This window comes from Protopterus annectens, chromosome 6.part0 (genome assembly GCF_019279795.1).
Source record: "Protopterus annectens isolate FY-2018-M chromosome 6.part0, PAN1.0, whole genome shotgun sequence".
In the NCBI taxonomy this organism is placed as follows: Eukaryota; Metazoa; Chordata; order Ceratodontiformes; family Protopteridae; genus Protopterus; species Protopterus annectens.
The window spans coordinates 472,392,539-472,412,546 of NC_056737.1; the positions used below are offsets into that span (position 1 = coordinate 472,392,539).

At 43.0% G+C, this 20,008-nt stretch overlaps 1 protein-coding gene across 1 annotated transcript in view; it reads right to left on the minus strand.

Moving 5' to 3' along the window:
- The window catches only part of INO80 (INO80 complex ATPase subunit), a 2,478,170-nt gene that overhangs the window by 865,845 nt on the left and 1,592,317 nt on the right, over positions 1–20,008 (minus strand). Inside the window, exon 20 of the mRNA XM_044074204.1 lies at positions 10,348–10,465. Within this exon, the coding sequence (XP_043930139.1) occupies positions 10,348–10,465 (118 nt within the window). The remainder of the gene's footprint in view (positions 1–10,347; positions 10,466–20,008) is intronic.

Genomic DNA, 20,008 nt, shown 5'->3' on the forward strand with positions numbered 1-20,008 from the left:
AAACTATACAGTGAATCAAAAATAACAGTGCACAACTCTGAATAAAACTAGTCCAGCAACAATTTACAATACACAGTTCTGAAGAACCAAAAAATATACTTAGCTCTGTATATTTCCAGATAGTTTAAAAAGATTTCTGTTAGAAACAGGTTTCAGCAATGATATGCAGGCTGTTAACTAACAGGGTCTATTATTATGCAAGTAATACTTCAGATAGTCAGATGACACAAGCTGTAAAAAACAGTTATACCAACTTAAAACACAGCAGAAAATAGGGAGAGGTGGGACAAAACACTTTCAGCAGAGATCTGAAAAAAACTATACAGTGAATCAAAAATAACAGTGCACAACTCTGAATAAAGTTAGTCCAGCAATAAATTACAGTACACAATTCTGTAGAACCAAAAAATATACTTAGCTCTGTATATTTCCAGATAGTTTGAAAAGAGTTCTGTTAGACACAGGTTCCAGCAATGATATGCAGAGTACATCCCTAATTCAATTCAAGTGCAACTTGGACAACTGGATGGGAAACCAGACGTTCATCCCTGGTTTGGCACCTATTTCTCTGATGCAAACAGGTAACCTGTAAATGGTTCATCTCCCAGGCCCATGCTTACACTTATCAGAACTCATCAGAATTTGGGATGCATAGTTAGGCTTAAAAAGGCCCTTGTGGTCATTAGCCTAGTAAACACATATGAACCTATAACAAAATGATATAAAATCCAATATCTACTTAACTAGTTTGAGTTTGGCAATTTTTTGGCCCAGTCCAACAGAAGAAATCTGATAAGTTGCTGTAGTGTAAATAAAATCTTAACTGTCATTCAAATCCAAGCAATAAACTAGACACTTCCCCTAGCTAGAGTATCCAGGAAAAAATACAGAGAAATAAATGTATTCAAGTTATTTTGAGTGGCCACTTTAAGCAAGAAAGATAGACTGGTCCTTAAGAGATACTCTATCGGGGTAAAAAAAAAAATGCAGGGGTACCGAGAAAAAAGGGTTCCTTCAAGATCAAGTAATGGCAACTAGCAATGCAGTCTTCCAACAGATGGGTTTTAGTGGAATACAACCTGCTGGTTGAAATGGTGCTTATGTTAAGCTCTCTAATACAAACCGCTATCGCATGAGGGAGGGGAAGTCTAAAGTAGAAGATACCTTTAAGAAAAGCCTTTAATGATCTTTGGGAGACCAAGAAAATAGTCAAGAAACTGTCATGACAGGACAAAATGGCTGCTAAACGTATCTTCATAGAGGAATAACTGTCTCCATTTTTTTAAAGTTCTGCTAGAAAGGAAAACATTTGTTCCAAAGATGTTGAAGCCAGTAGAAATGTTCTTATTCTAATCACAAATACAATTTTTGTTTTCACTTTCCTTTATAGATCTTTCAGTTAGAAGGCTTCTTAGAAGTTGTGATAAGAGCAACCACAGCAGGGCTTATCAAAACTCTTTATCAGATCATAGATAACTACAGGACCATCCTGTATATCTTTTCAACCCATAGCTCTTACTTGACTAGTATGGAGTCTCTATGCATCAGGCCAAACACTATTATCCTAGGGGACTTCCACCTATCCATACATTAAATGGGAGGACCTGTACATCCCCTAATATGCATGTCCAAAGATTTCTACACTGCATAAATGCAAACTCTAGGGGCCAGTTAGTCTACAACTCAACTAGGGGAGACAAAATCTTGGACTTGGCACTCACCAATATGTGCAGCACTGATCCCCAAAGACAGAAGAATCTTCAAATACCTCAGTATTCAGAAATTATGCTAAGGCTAATATAATAAAACTGAGTGATGACCTGTCTAAATTCAACATCAGCTTACAATCTTATGATCCCACTGTGTATGTAGACTCCTTTACTGCCAAATTCCATGCACATGTGAATAACTGCATAGTTGCACCTGTTCCCTTTCAAAGTAAATACAATGCCAAATTTAAAAACAACCCTATATGGTGAGCCCAAATACAAACAAGTTCTACAATAAAAGAAAACACTCATTGAATGAAATAATAAATGCAACTCCCAAGATGACAGAATGTTCCTGCTTAACTTAACGAGGAACTCCAAACCCTTAGCAAATCAACCAATGCTATATATGACGTAAAATAGGCACTCAGGCAGCACTCAGGCAAAAGACAATCATAGAGTCTTCTTTAACTATGTTAAAGATCTCAAAAACAATGCCTATCACTGTACACAATTAACAGTAAATAAAACAGACTCAGACCAAGGACACAACCAATCTACCAGGGGATACATTTTCTTCTAATTTCACTTCCCCTGCCCTACATTCCCAGATCTCATATCCACATCTACACCCAGCCCTCAAATATCCCAAAACAAGTCCTCAAAGCACTTTTCAAAGAAACGAACACTGCTTCTGTTGTGTCAGAAAGCCTTAAATAGGCTCTCCAATATCAGCCTCCAAACAGGCTTTGTGCCAGGTGAATGGAGGACAGCAGACATCATCTCCCCATAGAAAGGTGGGCCGTCAGTAGACCTGTGTTATTACAGACCCATAAGACCAGCCTTAATCTGCAAGACTAAGGACAGGATCATTATGAAAATGATAAATAAGGATATAGTAACCTACAAAACTCTTAACGCAAACCAGTTCAATTTTATCAATTTTTTCAATAAAGTTATTGAAGCAATGCATTAGGAGGAGTACATACCACATATTTAGATCATGCAAAAGCATTCAATACCATCCTATACTCTGATATTGTTGACAAACTCTACCAGCTAAATGTTAATCCCTGTGTAACTCACTGAATAGCAAATTGCATCACAAACAGAAGCCATGAAATTAAGGCAGGTGGCTTTACCTCCTCAAAAAAACTGTCACAAGTGGAGTACCTCACAATTCAGTGTTTGGGACACTCCTCTTTGTCATTTATTTCTCAGAGGTCAAGGCTATTGTTAACGGTAGACAGCAAATGCTGAAGGTGTGATGGGGAAGAAAGAAGTAGTTGGGAACATATTTTCTGGGAGTGTGGTGGGTTGGCGCACTTTAAGGATTGCCTGCGGGATGCTCTGTCAGAGATGCTGAGCAGGGGGATTGGTGTGATGAGGGAGATGATTTTTCTGAGCTGCGATATAGAATCACAATTGCCTAGATATGGTAAGGCCTTTCATGTATCTAATTATGGTGGCTGCCAAAAGAATTACTAGAAAATGTAAATTAAAATAAAAACCAACTATATTAGAAGTAGTGAGTATAGTAAAAGAGATAAAACAACTGAAATTGAGATCTTTAGAAAAGGATAGGAGTAAACAACATAGGAAAAAATGTGAACTGTGGGAACAATACATACAGGGGAGGAATGAGGTTTAAAAGAAGACAAGACTTAAATGAGCTACGTAATGTCTGACTGGAAATGATTGGGTAGATTATAAGTGCAAGATAATGTTTGCAACTGGGAGTGTGTCAGTATGGTTTGTGATGTAAAATACCCGCAACTAGGATTGTGTCAGTGTGGTTTGTTTTCATTTATATAAATGTATGATTCCTTATGTCATAAGTGATGGTTTAATAATATTTCTTGTTTAAAAAAAGGGGTAGGAATTGAATAATTTATGTAATGTTGCTTAGGTTATATGATATATAGCAATATATGTGAATTATAACATTTGTTGATGTTAATTTGTTAATGCAGTTTGATTACGTTTGTATAAATGTAAATTTGCCTATGTCACAAGTGATAAGTCAATAAAGGTGTTTAAAAAAAAATAACGTTAAGGGTTTATGACTGAAGAAGTGTGCAAATGAGTGTAAACTTGGTGACATAACAAATTCTCAGGAAGTCACCAAGGTCCTCTAAGAGGGCCTTTCCCAAATAGCTGGTGCCATAACCGTTGACTAAAATTAAATGCCAAAAAATTTATAATAGTCTCCTTCAGCAATCATAATGTAACCTGTACCTATCACAACAACAGCAACAACACAGTCCTGAATATCAATCTGGTAGTTATACACCAGGGAAATTAGATGGAGAACAAACTGTCCTTCAATCATAATGTATCCACTATTGTAAAAAAGTATTTTTTCACTGCACATCTTATTAATATGGGTATGGTGTCTAGGTCCAGTGATGTGATCATTCTACTGTATTCAACATTATTAGGCTGATTATTCAGTATAATGCCTCCTTTGGTCCAAGTAATTAATGCAACTTTAATGATCACAATGCTTGCTTACCAGGAAAATCAGGAGCTTAAAAGTCATGAAAATTAAACTCCTTCAAATCCTTGTCCTTCTCTGTATCATGCAGGCTACTAAGGGGTGATCTCTGGGTCAAGTATAGAGCCAAAACAGTCCTTATTCTCTCAGATCTACTTGCACATCCGCAAGTTCAATGGTGGCATAAACACCTGCTCAAGATATATTAATCTCTTCTACAACATTAACAGAACATGTTAGAGAGATAAAATATGTATCATTGCGAATAACACTTGTTTGGAATCATCTTCCTCTCCACATAAATCAAAGCTCTTCCCTTACTCTGTTCAAACATAATCTGGATGAATGAACAGAAAACCACAAATTCACTCTGGCTTAGCATCCTTGTCCCTTACGGATAGGAGAACATGTAAATGTTCTGCATAGCTTTGTGTTATTTCCACTTATATTACAAGGGCTACAAACTTCATGGGAATGCAGACCTGGGCTTCTAACTAGCCTCATGAAACAACAGCTTAGTAATTACCTATGCATGGTTCCTGGCTATTATTGGAATTGGAGAAACCATGCAGTTAGATAAAGAGATGGAATGTCTGGGCAAAGCTGCCAAGAGTAGTGACTTTGCAGTGATGGGCTATGTGGAAGAAGGGGTTTCCTCTTCAGATGAGGCCACAGCAAGGGGAAACATGTCTGGTGGGACCAGGAGGAAGATATGAAAATGATTTGTTTCTGGCAATCCTTGTCTTTCAGAAGGAGTCTCGGTAACAGAGAAAAGGGAAGAAAGGTACAAAGAAGCCCCGGGGACCAAAGGTGGGAGAACTGAGTCTCTGCGTGGCTCTTCTTGAGGAACTATGCTGAAGAAGTGAGGGCATTTGGTGCCGAATGACAAAGCAAAAAGATCGTAGCAAGGTTTTCCCACTTTTTTGAACATGCTGTGATCTACTCTTGATGAAAGAGCATTCATGAGGCCATAAAGTTTGTCTGCTCTGTTTGTCTGCCATCACATTGGAAAATAAAGGTATGTAAACAGCTAGCAGATAACATTATGTTGACACAGCCCATTCCCATACTCATTGCTTCTTTTCATAGGTGGGTACGAATGAGTCCCTTCTTGCTTAAATACCATACTATTACCATGTTGTCTGACTGCATGGGAACTACACCTTGAGGGTGGCACGTCCTCACTACACCTTTCTAAACATACTGGAAAATATTAAGATAGAACCAAACACCCTAATACTGGGTGATTTTAACTACCCTGCCATTAACTGGGAAAACTACTCATGTATCAACACCTTTGCCCAATGGTTCTTGGAATTCATAAATTCCAACACCCTGGATCAGCTAATCCATAGTCCCACCAGGGGCTCCAATATCCTAGACCTGGTCATTACCAACATGAGAAATTAATGCGCCACACCTATGGTCACCCCCTCGTTAGTTAGGTCTGACCATAAGCTAATCACTCTTAACATCCACATCCCACCCCCAACCCCCAGTAAGGAGACTTCCATAAAAAAACTTCTCCAAAGCCAACTTCATGCTACTCAAGTTAGAAGTGACAAACTTCATGACACCCATGCAGACGGGAACTGAAAGTTCAACTGCTGAATCCTACACTAAGGCACTGTACGAGCACATCCACTCATGCATGAATCGTGCCATCCCAAATAGAACCAAGATGCTCTCATCCAAAAAAAGGAAGCCAATCTGGTGGTCCCCTGCCATAAACAAACTTTACAACAAAAGGAAGAAACTGTTGTAGAAAAGAGGAAAATCCCAGGCTGCAAAAAACTCCCTTACCAGCCTCAGTAAGAAACTGAGATCCCTCATAAAATCCTCCAAAGCTAGTTACGAAAATAAAATTGCCAAAGATTCCAAAGACAACCACAAGGCATTCTATAACTATGTCAAGAATCTAAATGGCAATGCTCAGATCTGCTCTGAGCTAAAACAGAATGGCATTAAATATACTGATCCCAAGGATATTGCCAATATCCTGGCAGATCGATTCAGTGCCAACTTCATCCCCCTCTCACCCTCTAAATGGCCCACCTCAATACCAGAAGATTGCCAAATTTCGGTAATAACAGCCACACAGGTAAAAAACGCACTCTCCAAAGCTAAGAATACAGCATCCATGGGACCAGATGACATCCCAGGCCGTGTACTACATGAACTACAATATGAACTGGCACCTCACCTAAGTGTCATGTTTAATCATAGCCTCACCTCAGGTTTTGTGCCCAATGAGTGGCGCAGAGCTACAGTTATCCCACTCTACAAGAGGGGATCCACCTTGGATCCTGGAAACGACCATCCTATCAGTCTGACGAGCCTTATCTGCAAGGCCATGGAGTGTATTATCATGGAACTTATAAACAAAGACATTGGCAACCTTCAAATACTGCAGCCCACCCAGTTTGGGTTCGTGAAGGGCAGATCTTGTCTTCTGAACCTGATTGACTTCTTCGAATCAGTCTCCAGAGCCATGGAGAAGGGTAAGGTGGTCCACACAGCCTATCTAGACCTTGCCAAAGCCTTAGACATCATCCCCCACTCTGGAATCATAGATAAACTTACTAAGCTGGGCATTAATCCCTACGTCACCCAATGGGTTGCTAACTGGCTTACTGATAGAACCCACACTGTAAAAGTCCAAATCCACCTCCAGACAAGTGGAGTACCTCAGGGTTCAGTCCTGGGACCGCTCTTGTTTGGCATCTACTTCTCTGAAGTACAGGCCAACACTAAGGGACTCTGGCTAACAAAGTCCCCAGATGACTGCAAACTGGGAGCCATTAATGAATCCTCAAATGATGTGGAAACTCTACAAAAGGGCCTTACAGAAACAGATGCTTGGTGCCAGAGCCATGGGCTCAAGCTCAATGCCAAGAAATGTATAGTTATCCCCTTTGGGGAAAAAACATGTACCCATGAATTACCATATAGGTGGCAGTACACTAAACACCGAAAGTGTGATAACAGACTTAGGGACACAGGTGGACAGTGGTCTCACCTTCGATAACCACATCGCCACAACAGTCAGGAAATCCTTCTATGTGGCACACCTCATCAGTAAGGGCTTTTCATCCAGGAAAAAAGGAGGTAATTGTCCCACTGTACTCATCCCTCATTAGACCCATTATAGAATACAACGCCCCGTTTGGTATGTACCTCTCAAGACATCTGCAACAACTGGAAAGGCCGCATAAATACCTCACTAAAAGAATCACAGGCCTAAAGCAGATGTCCTACGCTGACCACCTTAAAAAACACCAGCTATACTCTGTCGCATATCGTCTACTCAGAGGCGATCTCTGCTTAACATACAAGGCCATGTCAAACCCAGAGCTGTTGGACATGCTACACTTAAAGAAATCCCAATCCCTCAGAGCCACACGCACCAGGGATCTAAACCTTGTCATCACAATAAACAAAACATGCTGGAGGGATAGGTTCCTGACCCAGAGACTTCCCAGACTCTGGAATAGATTGCCCATATATGTCAAGCAGAGTGCCTCTTTGGCCCTCTTCAAAAGGAACCTTGACGATTGGATGGGAGAAAGGAAATTCACCCCGGGGATCACATCAGTCGCCCTGCTAGACAGGAGTCCAGGGAAGTAAATAGTGTGGGAAGAAATAGCCAGGGAATTGTTATGTCTAGGCTTGTATAGGCCCTAGGGCTGATAGCCTAGTACCAACCTATGAACCTATGAACATGCCTGCGACACTAGGAGGACTTCCCTACTCTCGAGCACACTGATGTGAAATAAGGCCTCTTCTGGGATTCATGAACATTGAACCATCTAGTCTAAATAGTGGCCCCTCATCCCAGGACTGGTGTGTCCCTAGTTACAGTTACACTCAAGAGTGGTTTGATGAATGGTATATCTTTCAACAGGTTCCAAAGAGCCAGCCATCAGTTCAAAATTCTTCTGCAAGCCTAAGACATTTTGATCCTGTAACCCATATGCCATGACTGATCTCACTGCATCCACAAGGTCCACAATGAAAAATTCTCATGATGAGTCTGGCATGTGGGACCATCTAAATGCGAGCAGCCCTCCTCTATCTAGACACTGCGCATCACCATGACTGATAGTGGTGTCTCCTGTAACAAGCATGCAACTTCCCAGATGACTGAGGAAATCCTCTCTTGAGAAGAAAAAAACAGTTGCTTTACTGTGTTTAGGAAACTACCTTTAAAAATGTAATCCTAGCAAGGTTTTAGTTCAGATTTGGTCATGTTCATCATGATCCCCAAAGACAGACAGGTCTGAAACAAGTACTGTCTTGCTAGGGGAAGCTTTTCCATACTGGATGCTATGATGAGCCAATCAGATCCGCACTCCCAGAAATCACACATGCTACAAAAGGGGCCATCAATGCATTTGGTGAACACCGAGGGGGGGTTGACCCCAAATGTCAAGGTACAAAATTGATAATGATTGTTTCCCACATTAAAGCAGGGGAAGATTATTGATGCTTAGACTAACTTTATATATATGTAGGCATCTTGATGGTCCAGAGGGCACATCCACTCCCCTGCCTGGAAACAAGGCAGAATGGAATGCACTGTGACCATCTGGAATAACTCCTTCTTTGCAAACCAACCAATTTAGGCTGAGTATTGGCCTGAGGTCTACTGGTTTCTGGGGAGCTAAAAAGAATCTGGAGTAAAAGACAGCTCATATCTGATCTGGTGGAACCTGCTGGATGTCTCTCTCGTTGAAGTGGCTCTGCACATCCTGTAAGCCTTCTTCCCTCTGAAAGGGTGGCAAGGTTGAGCATGAGAAGCTAACCTCGGAAGCTTTTCTAATAATGGAATGTAATAACTTGTGGATATTATGCTCCTTACCCAACTTCCCACGTGACGGCCACCCACTCAGGAATGTCTTACAATAGACTTACACCAACTACCACCAGAGTGCAACAGTGTGCCAAACCGTCATGGGTCATGGGGTGAAAAGCAGAATAGGATCCCCTACAACCCTGATGATCTAGACCACCTCTGCCTCTCAGGTGGCAGACAGACTGAAAGTCCCCTCTGCCTTGGAACTCTCTGGCCAGGATCCTCTTTGTGTCATCATTGACAATATCTTACTAAAGGACATGCCCTCTGAAAGGGATTTAAGGGCACCCTCCCCTTTATCAAGATCTGTATTTGGAGTGGGAGAAAGTGCAGGTGAGTCCTGTAGCTTCCTCTTACACTTCCTCTTCCTGTGAGGGGGACTAGGAGGAGAGTCGTCAACTGCCCTCTCCTGTGAAGAAGGTTCCCTGGATCAACAGACAGCCTATAAATTCCCTTGTCCTGAGGAAGTCTAGCAAAATACTGGCTCAACGTCCCAGCCTGTACAGTGTCTCATAGCAAAACTGGTATTGCTGCTACTATGGACTTGGCTATCCACTGCGCCACTGAATCTGATAAAATACTCAGGGCCACAGTTGATGGAAGAGCAAAAGTTGAAGTTCACTCTGGAACTCCCATGCCAGCTTCAACTTTTGGTATCAAAATATCCGGCACCCTTACTTAAAATTGGAAATCAAAGTTTAAGCTAAATGTATTGAATTACTGAATACTGTAACAGAGATGATCTGGAAGTGGGATCTTCAGAAAAGGGTAGGAGCAATGTACTTAGGAAAAAAAAATAGAAACTGTAGGACAAATACATTTACAATAATGTTTTGGTGGAGGAGTGAATTTAAGGGAAGGCAGGAATTGAGCAATTTATGTAATGCTGGATCGATGATAATTATACAAAAAACAAAAATGATGTATGTTTCTAACTAGGAACATAGTAATAAGTTTTTTTCTTTTACATAAATGTATGCTTGCCTATTTCTTAAGTGGTAACGCAATAACGCAATAATAATAATAAAGAAAATTAAGGGCTACAGGAACCACAGAATACAGCAGATAAACAGCAACTGATGGAAACCAAAATTCATTTAAAACGAGAACTGTTCCATGTCTGATGCAATACCCATAATGTTTTCAGATATCAAACTCCGTATACAGCTCTAATCAAAAACAAAACGCTATGTGCTTCCATAACCATACATTTAGTTCTGCTATTCCTGTACTTTTAAACAAGGCAGACTACATGATGGAGTTCCAAGACTCAGTGTACTACTTACTCTCGTCAATGGTGGACTTGTTCTCGGCATGACTTTCTATGTCCCTGGAAAACCACTCATTGAATTCTTCATGGTTGTCAAAGAGAGTTGGCATAATAAAGTGCAAAAGAGCCCACAGCTGTAGAGGAAAAAGGGACATTTTAATACAAAAGGAAAACATACAAATATTCACCCCCTCTCAAATCAACGACTCCACCTGCATCACACTAGACATTATATTAGTTTTGATACTTATGGGGTGCAGAAGCAGCAGCAAAAGTCGCAGAATATGCTGCAGCTCTGTTAATCCCGCGCAAGTCTGATGATTCTGCTGTAGGTGATGCAGAGCACTGAAAAACAAAATAGCTAGATAGCACTATATTTTACAGAAACAATGTAAAGGCACGCATTGGTATTAGGAAACCTGTCTTCTTACTGCTCAAGAATATACACTTTTGCTCGGCACAAACATTTTCTTTTCATCAATCAAAAAGCAAGTTCAAAAGACAGCATTTTGTTACTCTAGAAGATCATTTTGTTACTTCTGTACTTATTCTGTACTCCTATTCTAAATCAACTATAAGTACAGCTGTGTACATGCACTTACCATCACAGCAGATATTCTTATAGATCGCTGTTACCGTAGCCCACTCCCTCATGACAGACCAGCTTTTCAAAGCTTTATGGTGCCTTCCACACACTCCAATTGCCAGAAGCCTGAAGGGAGTTCCAAAAGAAGACAGCAAAAAAGCATATTTACATGTTCTGTCTAGGAAGAGAGGCAAGAGTCCTGAAAGAGCATTGCTAGGAAACAAACCCAACAGTAAACTATATACAAAATAGTGTATATAATATATATATATATATATATATATATATATATATATATATATATATATCTCACTTATTGTAATGGGAAGTTTACTTACACTACTGTTCAACATTCAACACATAGATCACTGTTGCAGTTGCCTAATCTATATGGGTAGATCACCAGAGCACAGAAAACTAAAAAAGTGAGGAGACTAATAAGAAAGATTTCAGGAGCCCCTGGAAATGGTTTTAGCAAAGACTGGCCTGGACCTGGAAAAGGAATCCAATTTGTAGTGCTTTCTAAACATATGCACAGAGGACCAAGCTGCTGCCTCAAGAATACTTTTGAGTCCACCCTTTCCAGAAAGCCACTGAAGAAGCTAAAGTCCTTGTAGAATGGGCCTAGCCCTGCTTGGAAATGACTTCTTATGGTGAGTATGACAAAAAGCAATAGTATGGAACAACCATCTGGAAACAGTCTGCTTTGACATCAGCTGCCCTTTCCTTTCCTCTCATCTTCATAACAGACAAACAGATCAACTTTCCTGAAGGCTTGAGTTCTGTCTAGGTAGTATCTGAGCTACCCATGCACATCCAGAATGAGAAGAATCTTTTTCTCCCTTAGTCATGTTTTCAAAAAAGAACACAGGGAGCTGAACATCCTTGTCTTAAACAGTGAGACTACTTAGGCATAAAACAAAAAAAGGGTTAGTTCTCAAAGAAACACCATCTTTGTGAAAAATAAGGTAGGGTTGACTCAACGTAACATAAATGCTAGTAACGTAGCTAGTCTCCTAGCAGATGTCAGCGCAATGAGTAAAACAGCCCTCATGGTTCGTGCAGTGACACTAACTAGAATTTTTTTTGTACTTGCACATATATGACTTTCAGATAAATTTTTTTTCAGTACCTTTAGTACCTGTGTACCTACTGCACTTCCTCAGAAAAAAAGTTACCTAAGAGGTATCAAAATTGTATTATCCAGTCAGTTAACTGAACAGTTTTCTGACTGACGTGTTACAAACATTCTCAACCTTGTGTGAGACAGTAGCAGAATGGGAAGAGAGAGAGAGACTTGGTTCACAGGGCAAGAAGGAATCCTCTGGACAGGAGGGAGAAATTCCCATTGCCAAGTGTTCTCCAGCTGAATTACAATTAAAATCATCTATCTGTAACAATCTGGTTCTACAAGGAAGAATAAGCCTCAGAGAGAGAGAGGTTGCCAGGATAGGAGTTAGGAGTGAGGGAAGAATCTGAACAGGCAGATAGTCATGCTGTTCAAAAGGATTGTGCTTGACTGTTTGATGCTTTTTAAAAAGCTGTTTCTTATCTCCTTGCTGCTGAAACTGCTAACTGAAAAAAGGGGCTGACAAGGAAGTGAAATTTATAACAGTGCTGAAAAAGGAGGGTTGAAAAATCTTGAAACAATCCTCCTCCTTTTGTCACACTAATTTATCAACTCAGCTGCACAAAGGCTAAATAGAACCACCTTATCTAAGGCTTTGTTTTACTTTTTTAACCCACCGTCTATTTCACACTGGAATGGGTGTAGCCAGACGGACTGACATGCCTAATGGCTGTAATGTAGCATGCAAATGATGCATGAATGAGATGTCATGCAGATTTGCCTGTGACATCATGAATATTCATAACGTAATTGTAGTTTACCCTCTTCCACAATGTAGTCCGCTCTTGGAGTTGGTATATTTAAATGGGGAGGTGTAAAGGGTGCAGGGGGTAGTTCCCCCTGCAAAGTGAAGGGAAAAATTATTTGTGGATGTGTATCTGTGTGTGCATGCGTGCGTGCGTGTGTGTGTGTGTGGGGGGGGGGGGGTCTACCTGAAAACGCCAAAATTTCTAAACGCTGACGATGAGAACACCGACACCAGAAGATCGACAATGGAGAAGACCAACAGTTGAGAATCCCGATGCTGAGAACACCGACATGTTAAGGTAAGTGTGTGATAGGGACGGACGTTAGGGTCAGGGTGTGGGTAAAATAAGTGTGTGATAGTGACAGACATTAGGGTAGGGCGTGGGTCAGGTAAGTGCCGTCAGGCATGTCAATCAATCTGCAAAGCCCACTCCTGCATGAAACGGCCAATGGGTTAAGGTAAAACAAAGCCGATGCAAGTTTTGCATTCTAATGAACTGGAAAAAGAAGAAGAAAAAAAAAAAAAAGAAAGAAAAACATCTCTTCACAATGCTGTGGAAAGGATTACTGATTAAGCTTCTTCCTTAACTGCCAGCTTTCTGAAGGGGTTGCCATTAAGAATGCAGACCCTTTTCAATGCACATCACATGCTGATATTTTGTGGGGGAAGGGGGAGGAGGAGATACTCACCTTTGCCAGCTACTACAGGTTGGACACAATATGGGGAGGGTGACACTGGAGAAATTTAATAAAATACTTTGAAAATATTAATAAATCAACTAACCACGTTTCTTGGATAAGCAAAGCTGGTTTCAGCAATTTAGGAAGGCTGTTCTGGTTACAGATTGATTCAATGGCTTCCTGGAATTGTGCAAGACTAAAATAAGAAGTTATGTACCTACCATATCGTTCCATGTTAGTTGTCTTCTCTCGCCTTCTATCTTGCTGAATGGGTTCGGAGCCAATCCTCTGCTCCGACTCGGCCACTTACTAAAGCTCGAGAGCTAATTTTACCAGCTTGAGGCAACCCTATAGCCCATGATGCAAGGCGATGACTACCCAGATCTCGTTTGGTAGCCAAGGAAATTATGCAATACATTCCTCCAACTGGAGAGGAGGAGGAAGAGGTAATAATAGTAATAATGATAATAATAATAATCCCCCGAAAAAGATCAACCTAATCCAGTGACACTAGAAAGCTGATTAGTTGGAAAAATTGGATTAAGACTCTTAAAGGAAGAGGCACAATCTTCTCGGTCTGTCCAGGCTAGGGGGATGGTGGGCGGGACGCAAGAAAGAAGGCAAGAGAAGACAACTAACATGGAACGTTATGGTAGGTACATAACTTCTTAATGTTAAGTTGTCAATTTCGCCTTCATTCTTGCTGAATGGGGCCGCGTCCCTAGCACCTCTATCCTGGGTGGCTCAATGGAACAGACTCTTGAGAACGGTGGAACCAAAATTCGCTCTGTCTCTGGAGGCCAAGTCTAATTTGTAATGTGAAACAAAGGTATGAGGAGAGGCCCATGTGGCTGCTGCACAAATAGTGTCTATTAGAAGTCTAGCCTGAAAAGCTGTAGATGTAGCTAGAGCTCTGGTAGAATGGGCTTTTGGCCTAGAAATCAACTCTTTACCTCTGAGCTGATAAATGCAAGTAATCACAGAAGACCACCATCTAGATAGTTACCTTGGATACTCGAAGGCATTTCCTGTTCTCTGCATAGGATAAAAACAGTTGATCAGATTTCCTAAAATGTTTGGTTCTGTCCAGATAATATCTGAGTTGGCGGTGAACATCAAAATAATGTAGTTTTTGTTCCGCTCTATTAGAATAATTTGGGAAAAAACTGGAAGATCAATGGATTGATTTAAGTTCGTCTGCGATGCCACTTTGGGTAAGAAAGACGGATTAGTCCTTAGAGAAACTCTGTCTTTGTGGAAGATTAAGTAGGGAGGACGAATGCAGAGGGCATGAAGCTCAGATACTCTCCTGGCAGAAGTAATGGCGACTAGAAAGAGTGTCTTCCAGGAAAGAAATTTGAATGAACAGGCAGCCGCAGGTTCGAAAGGGGGAAGAATCAAGGATGTTAAAATTAAATTTAGATCCCACTGTGGTGGGGGGTCTCTAATCGGAGGTTTAAGTAAAAAAATACCTCTAAGGAATGCCTTGCAAAGTTTATGTGACATAATGTTGTGGTCCAACAAGCCTATATGAAAATTTGAAATGGCTGCCAGCTGAACTTTTACTGTGGAGGAAGAAGATCCTGAATGAAAAATCTCGGCTAGGAAGTCCAAGACCGAATGAATCGGAGCAGTATAGGGGTCTATATTCCTAGCTTTTGCCCAGAAGGAGAAACGTTGCCATTTACTAGTGTAAATCCTTCTGGTGGAAGATTTAAGGGAAGCTACTATGATATCCCGGACAGAATTAGAAATCATAGCAAGCCTGGCTAGGGATGGAAGCGGAGCAACCAAGCAGTGAGGTTGAGAGAAGGTATGGATTGGTGCAGCTGCCCCAATTGGTGGGTCAGAAGATCTGGAACCGGGTCCAGATGCCATGGCTGTACCAAAAGATAACGATGTAGGAACGGAAACCATATCTGTCGAGGCCAATAAGGGGCAATGAGAATCAACTTGGCTCTCAAGGCGGTTGCTTTCTGAATTACTTGTGGTATCAGAGGAAAAGGAGGAAAAGCATAAAGAAGTCCCCGGGGCCAATCTTGGGTTAGAGCGTCTCTGGAGGGATGGCCTGGAACAGGGAAGAGAGAGAAGAAGTCGGGGCATTTGCTGTTTTGAGGTGTAGCAAAAAGGTCGCAGCAAGGAAGGCCCCACTTCTGAAAAATCTCTTCCGTCACAGATTGTTTGAGAGACCACTCGTGAGGCATGAGAATAGCTCTGCTCAACCTGTCCGCTATGATGTTGGATTTCCCAGGGATATGTGTTGCTATCAGAAACTGCTGAGAAGAGATTGCCCACTGCCAAAGTCTGAGAGCCTCTCGACACAGTGGATAGGACTTAGTTCCGCCCTGCTTGTTGATATACCACACTACGGACATATTGTCCGTTTGGACTGCAATAGTTCCCAGGGGAAGAGAGTCGTTGAGGGCTTGCAACGTTAAAAGCACTGCTCTCATCTCCAGGACATTTATGTGCAGGTGGCATTCGAAAGGTTGCCAAGTGCCATGGACCATCCTGCCCTGATAATGCCCCCCCACCCGATCAGGGAGGCGTCCGATGTAACCGTGGCGACCGGGGCGGGAGGAACAAAGGGTCTGCCCTGATGGACTTGAGAGAACGATATCCACCAGGTCAGATGCCTTTTGCAAATTGGAGTTATTATGATCCTGTGACGCATGGGAAGTTGTTGAAAGGACCATTGGGCGAACAGCATCCATTGTAGAAGACGCATGTAAAAGCGGGCAAGGGGAAGAAGTGTTATGGCGGCCGCCATAAGACCCAATACTTTCAGAGCAAATCTGGCCTGAATTTTGTTGCTGAGAAGAATCACATGGACGTGATTTTGAATGTCCAAGATCCTTTGGTCTGTTAACTTTGCTGAAAGTTGTACGGTATCCAATTTGGCGCCTATAAAAGTAATAGATTGACAAGGCGACAAGGCAGATTTTTCGAAATTTATAGAAATCCCTAGCCCTCTGCAAATGTGAATGGTGTAATCTCTGGCTTGGAGAAGTTGATGCCTGGTGGTGGCAGTGAGGAGCCAGTAGTCTAGATATGGAAACACCTGGAATCCTTGACGTCTCAGGTGAGCCGTAACCACTGCCATACATTTGGTGAACACTCTGGGGGCTGTAGTGAGTCCAAATGGCAGGGCTCTGAATTGGAAGTGACTGGTCCCCAGCCGAAAGGAGAGAAACCTTCTGGAGCACCTGTGAATTTTTATGTGATAGTACGCATCCTGAAGGTCTACCGAGCACATCCAATTGTCCTTGCCCAGAAAGGGTAGAATGGACTGAAGCGTGACCATCCGGAATCTTGTTTTCTTTACAAACTTGTTTAGTTTGCTGAGATCTAATATTGGTCTCCAGTCCCCTGTCTTTTTTGGTACTAAAAAGAACCTTGAGTAGATACCGGATCCTATTTGGTCTGCTGGGACTGGCTGGATGGCTCTTTTTGCTAGCAGTTTTGAAATCTCTAGTACTGCTAGTTCCCTTAGACCGGGTGGAACGTCTGGAAGGGTTCCCTTTTGCTGAACTGGGGTTTGAATAAAGGGAATTTTGTAACCCTCGGATATGATCGACTGTACCCATTTGTCTTGAGAAAGAGAAAGCCAGGCTTTTGGGTACAGCGATAATTTTCCCCCGACTGCTTCCGAAGGTAGACAATCGGGCAACATCGAGAGAGGCTCCCTGCTACCCTGATTCTGCGGACCCCCTCTGCCCCTAGGGCAGCGTCTGTTGTTGTTACCCCCTCTGCCTCTGGGGGTAAACTGACCTCGTGCGTCAGGCGTGACTCCTTGAGATTTGCGGAACCACATTTTCCCTCCCTTCTGACCTTTTGGGTAAGGTCTTGAAGGGGTGGAGAAACGGACTCCTACTGCAGAAAGAGTCTTGCCATCTTGTTCGCATCTAGTCAAGGTGTCTTTCACTTGAGGTCCGAACAAAGTCGGGCCATCAAAGGGAGAGTTTGTGAAGGACGCCTTGATGGGATCTGCAAAATTACAAAGCCGCATCCAGGATTGACGCCTTAAAGCCACTCCTGTGCCTGCGGCCCTATTCGCTCCATCGGCTGCATATGAAATGAGCCGCATGGAGGAGTTAACAATGGAGTTTAGGATTCCTAGCTGTGAGTTAATTTTATCCTGGGACCCAGCAGCTGACGGATCCTGTAAAACTTCTCCCAACTCTTTAAGAACATCTCTTTGAAGGCAGGTGAAGTGACACAAGTAGTTCAGCGATCGCATGGCAAAGGTCGCTGAAGAAAAAATCCGCTTGCCGTACCTATCCATAGTCCTAGAATCCTTGTTAGGAGGATGGACAGGTACTGAAGGATCAGCTAGTTCCTTCTTGGTGGCTGCAGCCACCACCATGGCATCAACCGGGACACCTTTTGTCAAATATTGTCTATCAGGTGGGGCCGTAATGAATTTAGAAGGCCTCCGAGGAATGGGTTCCACCGAATGCGGGGCCATCCACGCCTTCCGAGCCACCACGTCCATAAGAGGGTCGAAAGGCGGAGACACCGAGGAGGTGGAGGGTCGAGACCCAAACGCCTCCAGGTATACTGACTCGTCCTCGGAAGGATTAAGGGAAGGCCAGTTCCCCCTCTGTTTGAGGAGTTCAAGGATGTCTGAGAAAGAGACATCCTCAGAAGGGGACCTTGGGGATCGCTCCGACTCATCCAAGTCAGTATCGGATGTAATAGACTCGGGGTAGTCTAGATGTTTCCTCTTACATGGAGGTTCACCTGACGGGTCAGGAGAAGCCTCGGAAGAGGAAGATATTCCCAATGGGGAAACCTGAGGCATTGGATCTCTGAGTCCGGGAGCAAGAGAGTGGGAAGAGACGTCAGCAGGCACTGTAGTGGGAGGAGCTGATGGAACTGACCGTTGACTACGCCCTGGGGCTAGTACATTCCTCATCACCTCGAAGGCTCCCCCATCAGAGAGGCCAGAAGGCTCCCGCTCCGAAGAGATAGGAACTCCAGGCTGCACTGACAAGGACGGCTCTGAGGCCAATGTCGGGGCTGAGCTCACCAGCGCCGAAGCTCCGAGAGGGAGAACGGGGTCGGACAAGGGTCCGATGCCACTCGCCCCCTCGGAGCCGACGAGAGAGACCAGACGCCCGGATCTCTCCAATGAAGGCCTCAAGGAGGAAATCGGAGCAGAGGATGACGGAGCCGAAGGGGGGGGTGGTATCGGCTCCGAAGTCACAACAGTCACGGCTCTGAGGAGCTCCGGCTCCGAGCTCTGTAAGAGAGTCGAAGGAGGAATGTTAGGTGGATGTGTGATAGCAAACGTCTGTTGAGACGGGCTATGGAGCATTTGGGCCAATGCCTGAGACTTTAATAGTCTACTCACCACTCTCTCAAGGTCGTGATCGGACAGCCTGGACGACTGAGAAGAACGGCTCCGAGAGCAGGGGTGATCTTGGAGCCGAACGTATCGACTCCAACGAAGGGGATCGTGATCTCTTTTTTGAGATAGGTGGAGCCGAAGGAGCTGAGGATACGTCTGCTCCAGCCGGAGCCGACACTGAGTGCCCAGATTTAGCAGCATCGGCGCCGGATGGAGCCGATACTGTAACTTGTAATATAGAAGGATCGGCTCCGGCCGGAGCCGATCTCGACACTGAAGGAGAACCAGTAGCCGATGGCTTAGGACTTGAAGCCGAAGGCTTAACTGGTTTCGAGGGCTTCCCCGGAGCCGACTTAGTCGGGGAGCTCTCAGGCTTTAATAAGCCCCTCAGTATTAATTTATTTCTGCGCTGCTGCAGGACTCTTGGGCTGAAGGCATGACAGATAGCACAAGAGTCCTGCAGGTGCAGAGGTCCCAGGCAGTAAACACAAGAAGTGTGACCGTCTGTCAGAGACATCTTCTGACAGCATGAGTCACACTTCTTGAAGCCTGAGACCTTTGTGTCCTTCGACATAGCTGTGTCGAGGAAACACTAAGTAACAAAAAACACAGACACACACACAATAAACACCCAATCCAATAATAAAAAATTTAAACAGGGATACAAACACACTCAAACACCACACAGAATCCCTGACAGAAAAATTTAGGAAAGGGGGAGGCTTAAGGCCTAACTTAGGGGAAGGGATAACTAACTAGAAAAAAAGGGAACACTAACGGGAATAGGGTTAAATTAATCGTTAAAAGTTTACACAAAAACAAAGGTGACTAAAACTAAAGGGATGAGACTAAAAGTCTGAATTTGAAGAACTTACCAGGAGCCGGTAAAAAAAGCACCTCGCAAGTGAAAGCGGCAAACGAGATCTGGGTAGTCATCGCCTTGCATCATGGGATATAGGGTTGCCTCGAGCTGGTAAAATTAGCTCTCGAGCTTTAGTAAGTGGCCGAGTCAGAGCCGAGGATCGGCTCCGAACCCATTCAGCAAGAATGAAGGCGAGATTGACAACTTAACATTGATAGTTCATTATTTGTAATAAGAAACAGTTGCTAAACTTTTCTTTTTTTTTTACCAACTAAGTTCACATTTTCAGCACCAGTTTTTGTAATTCAGATCAAAAGGG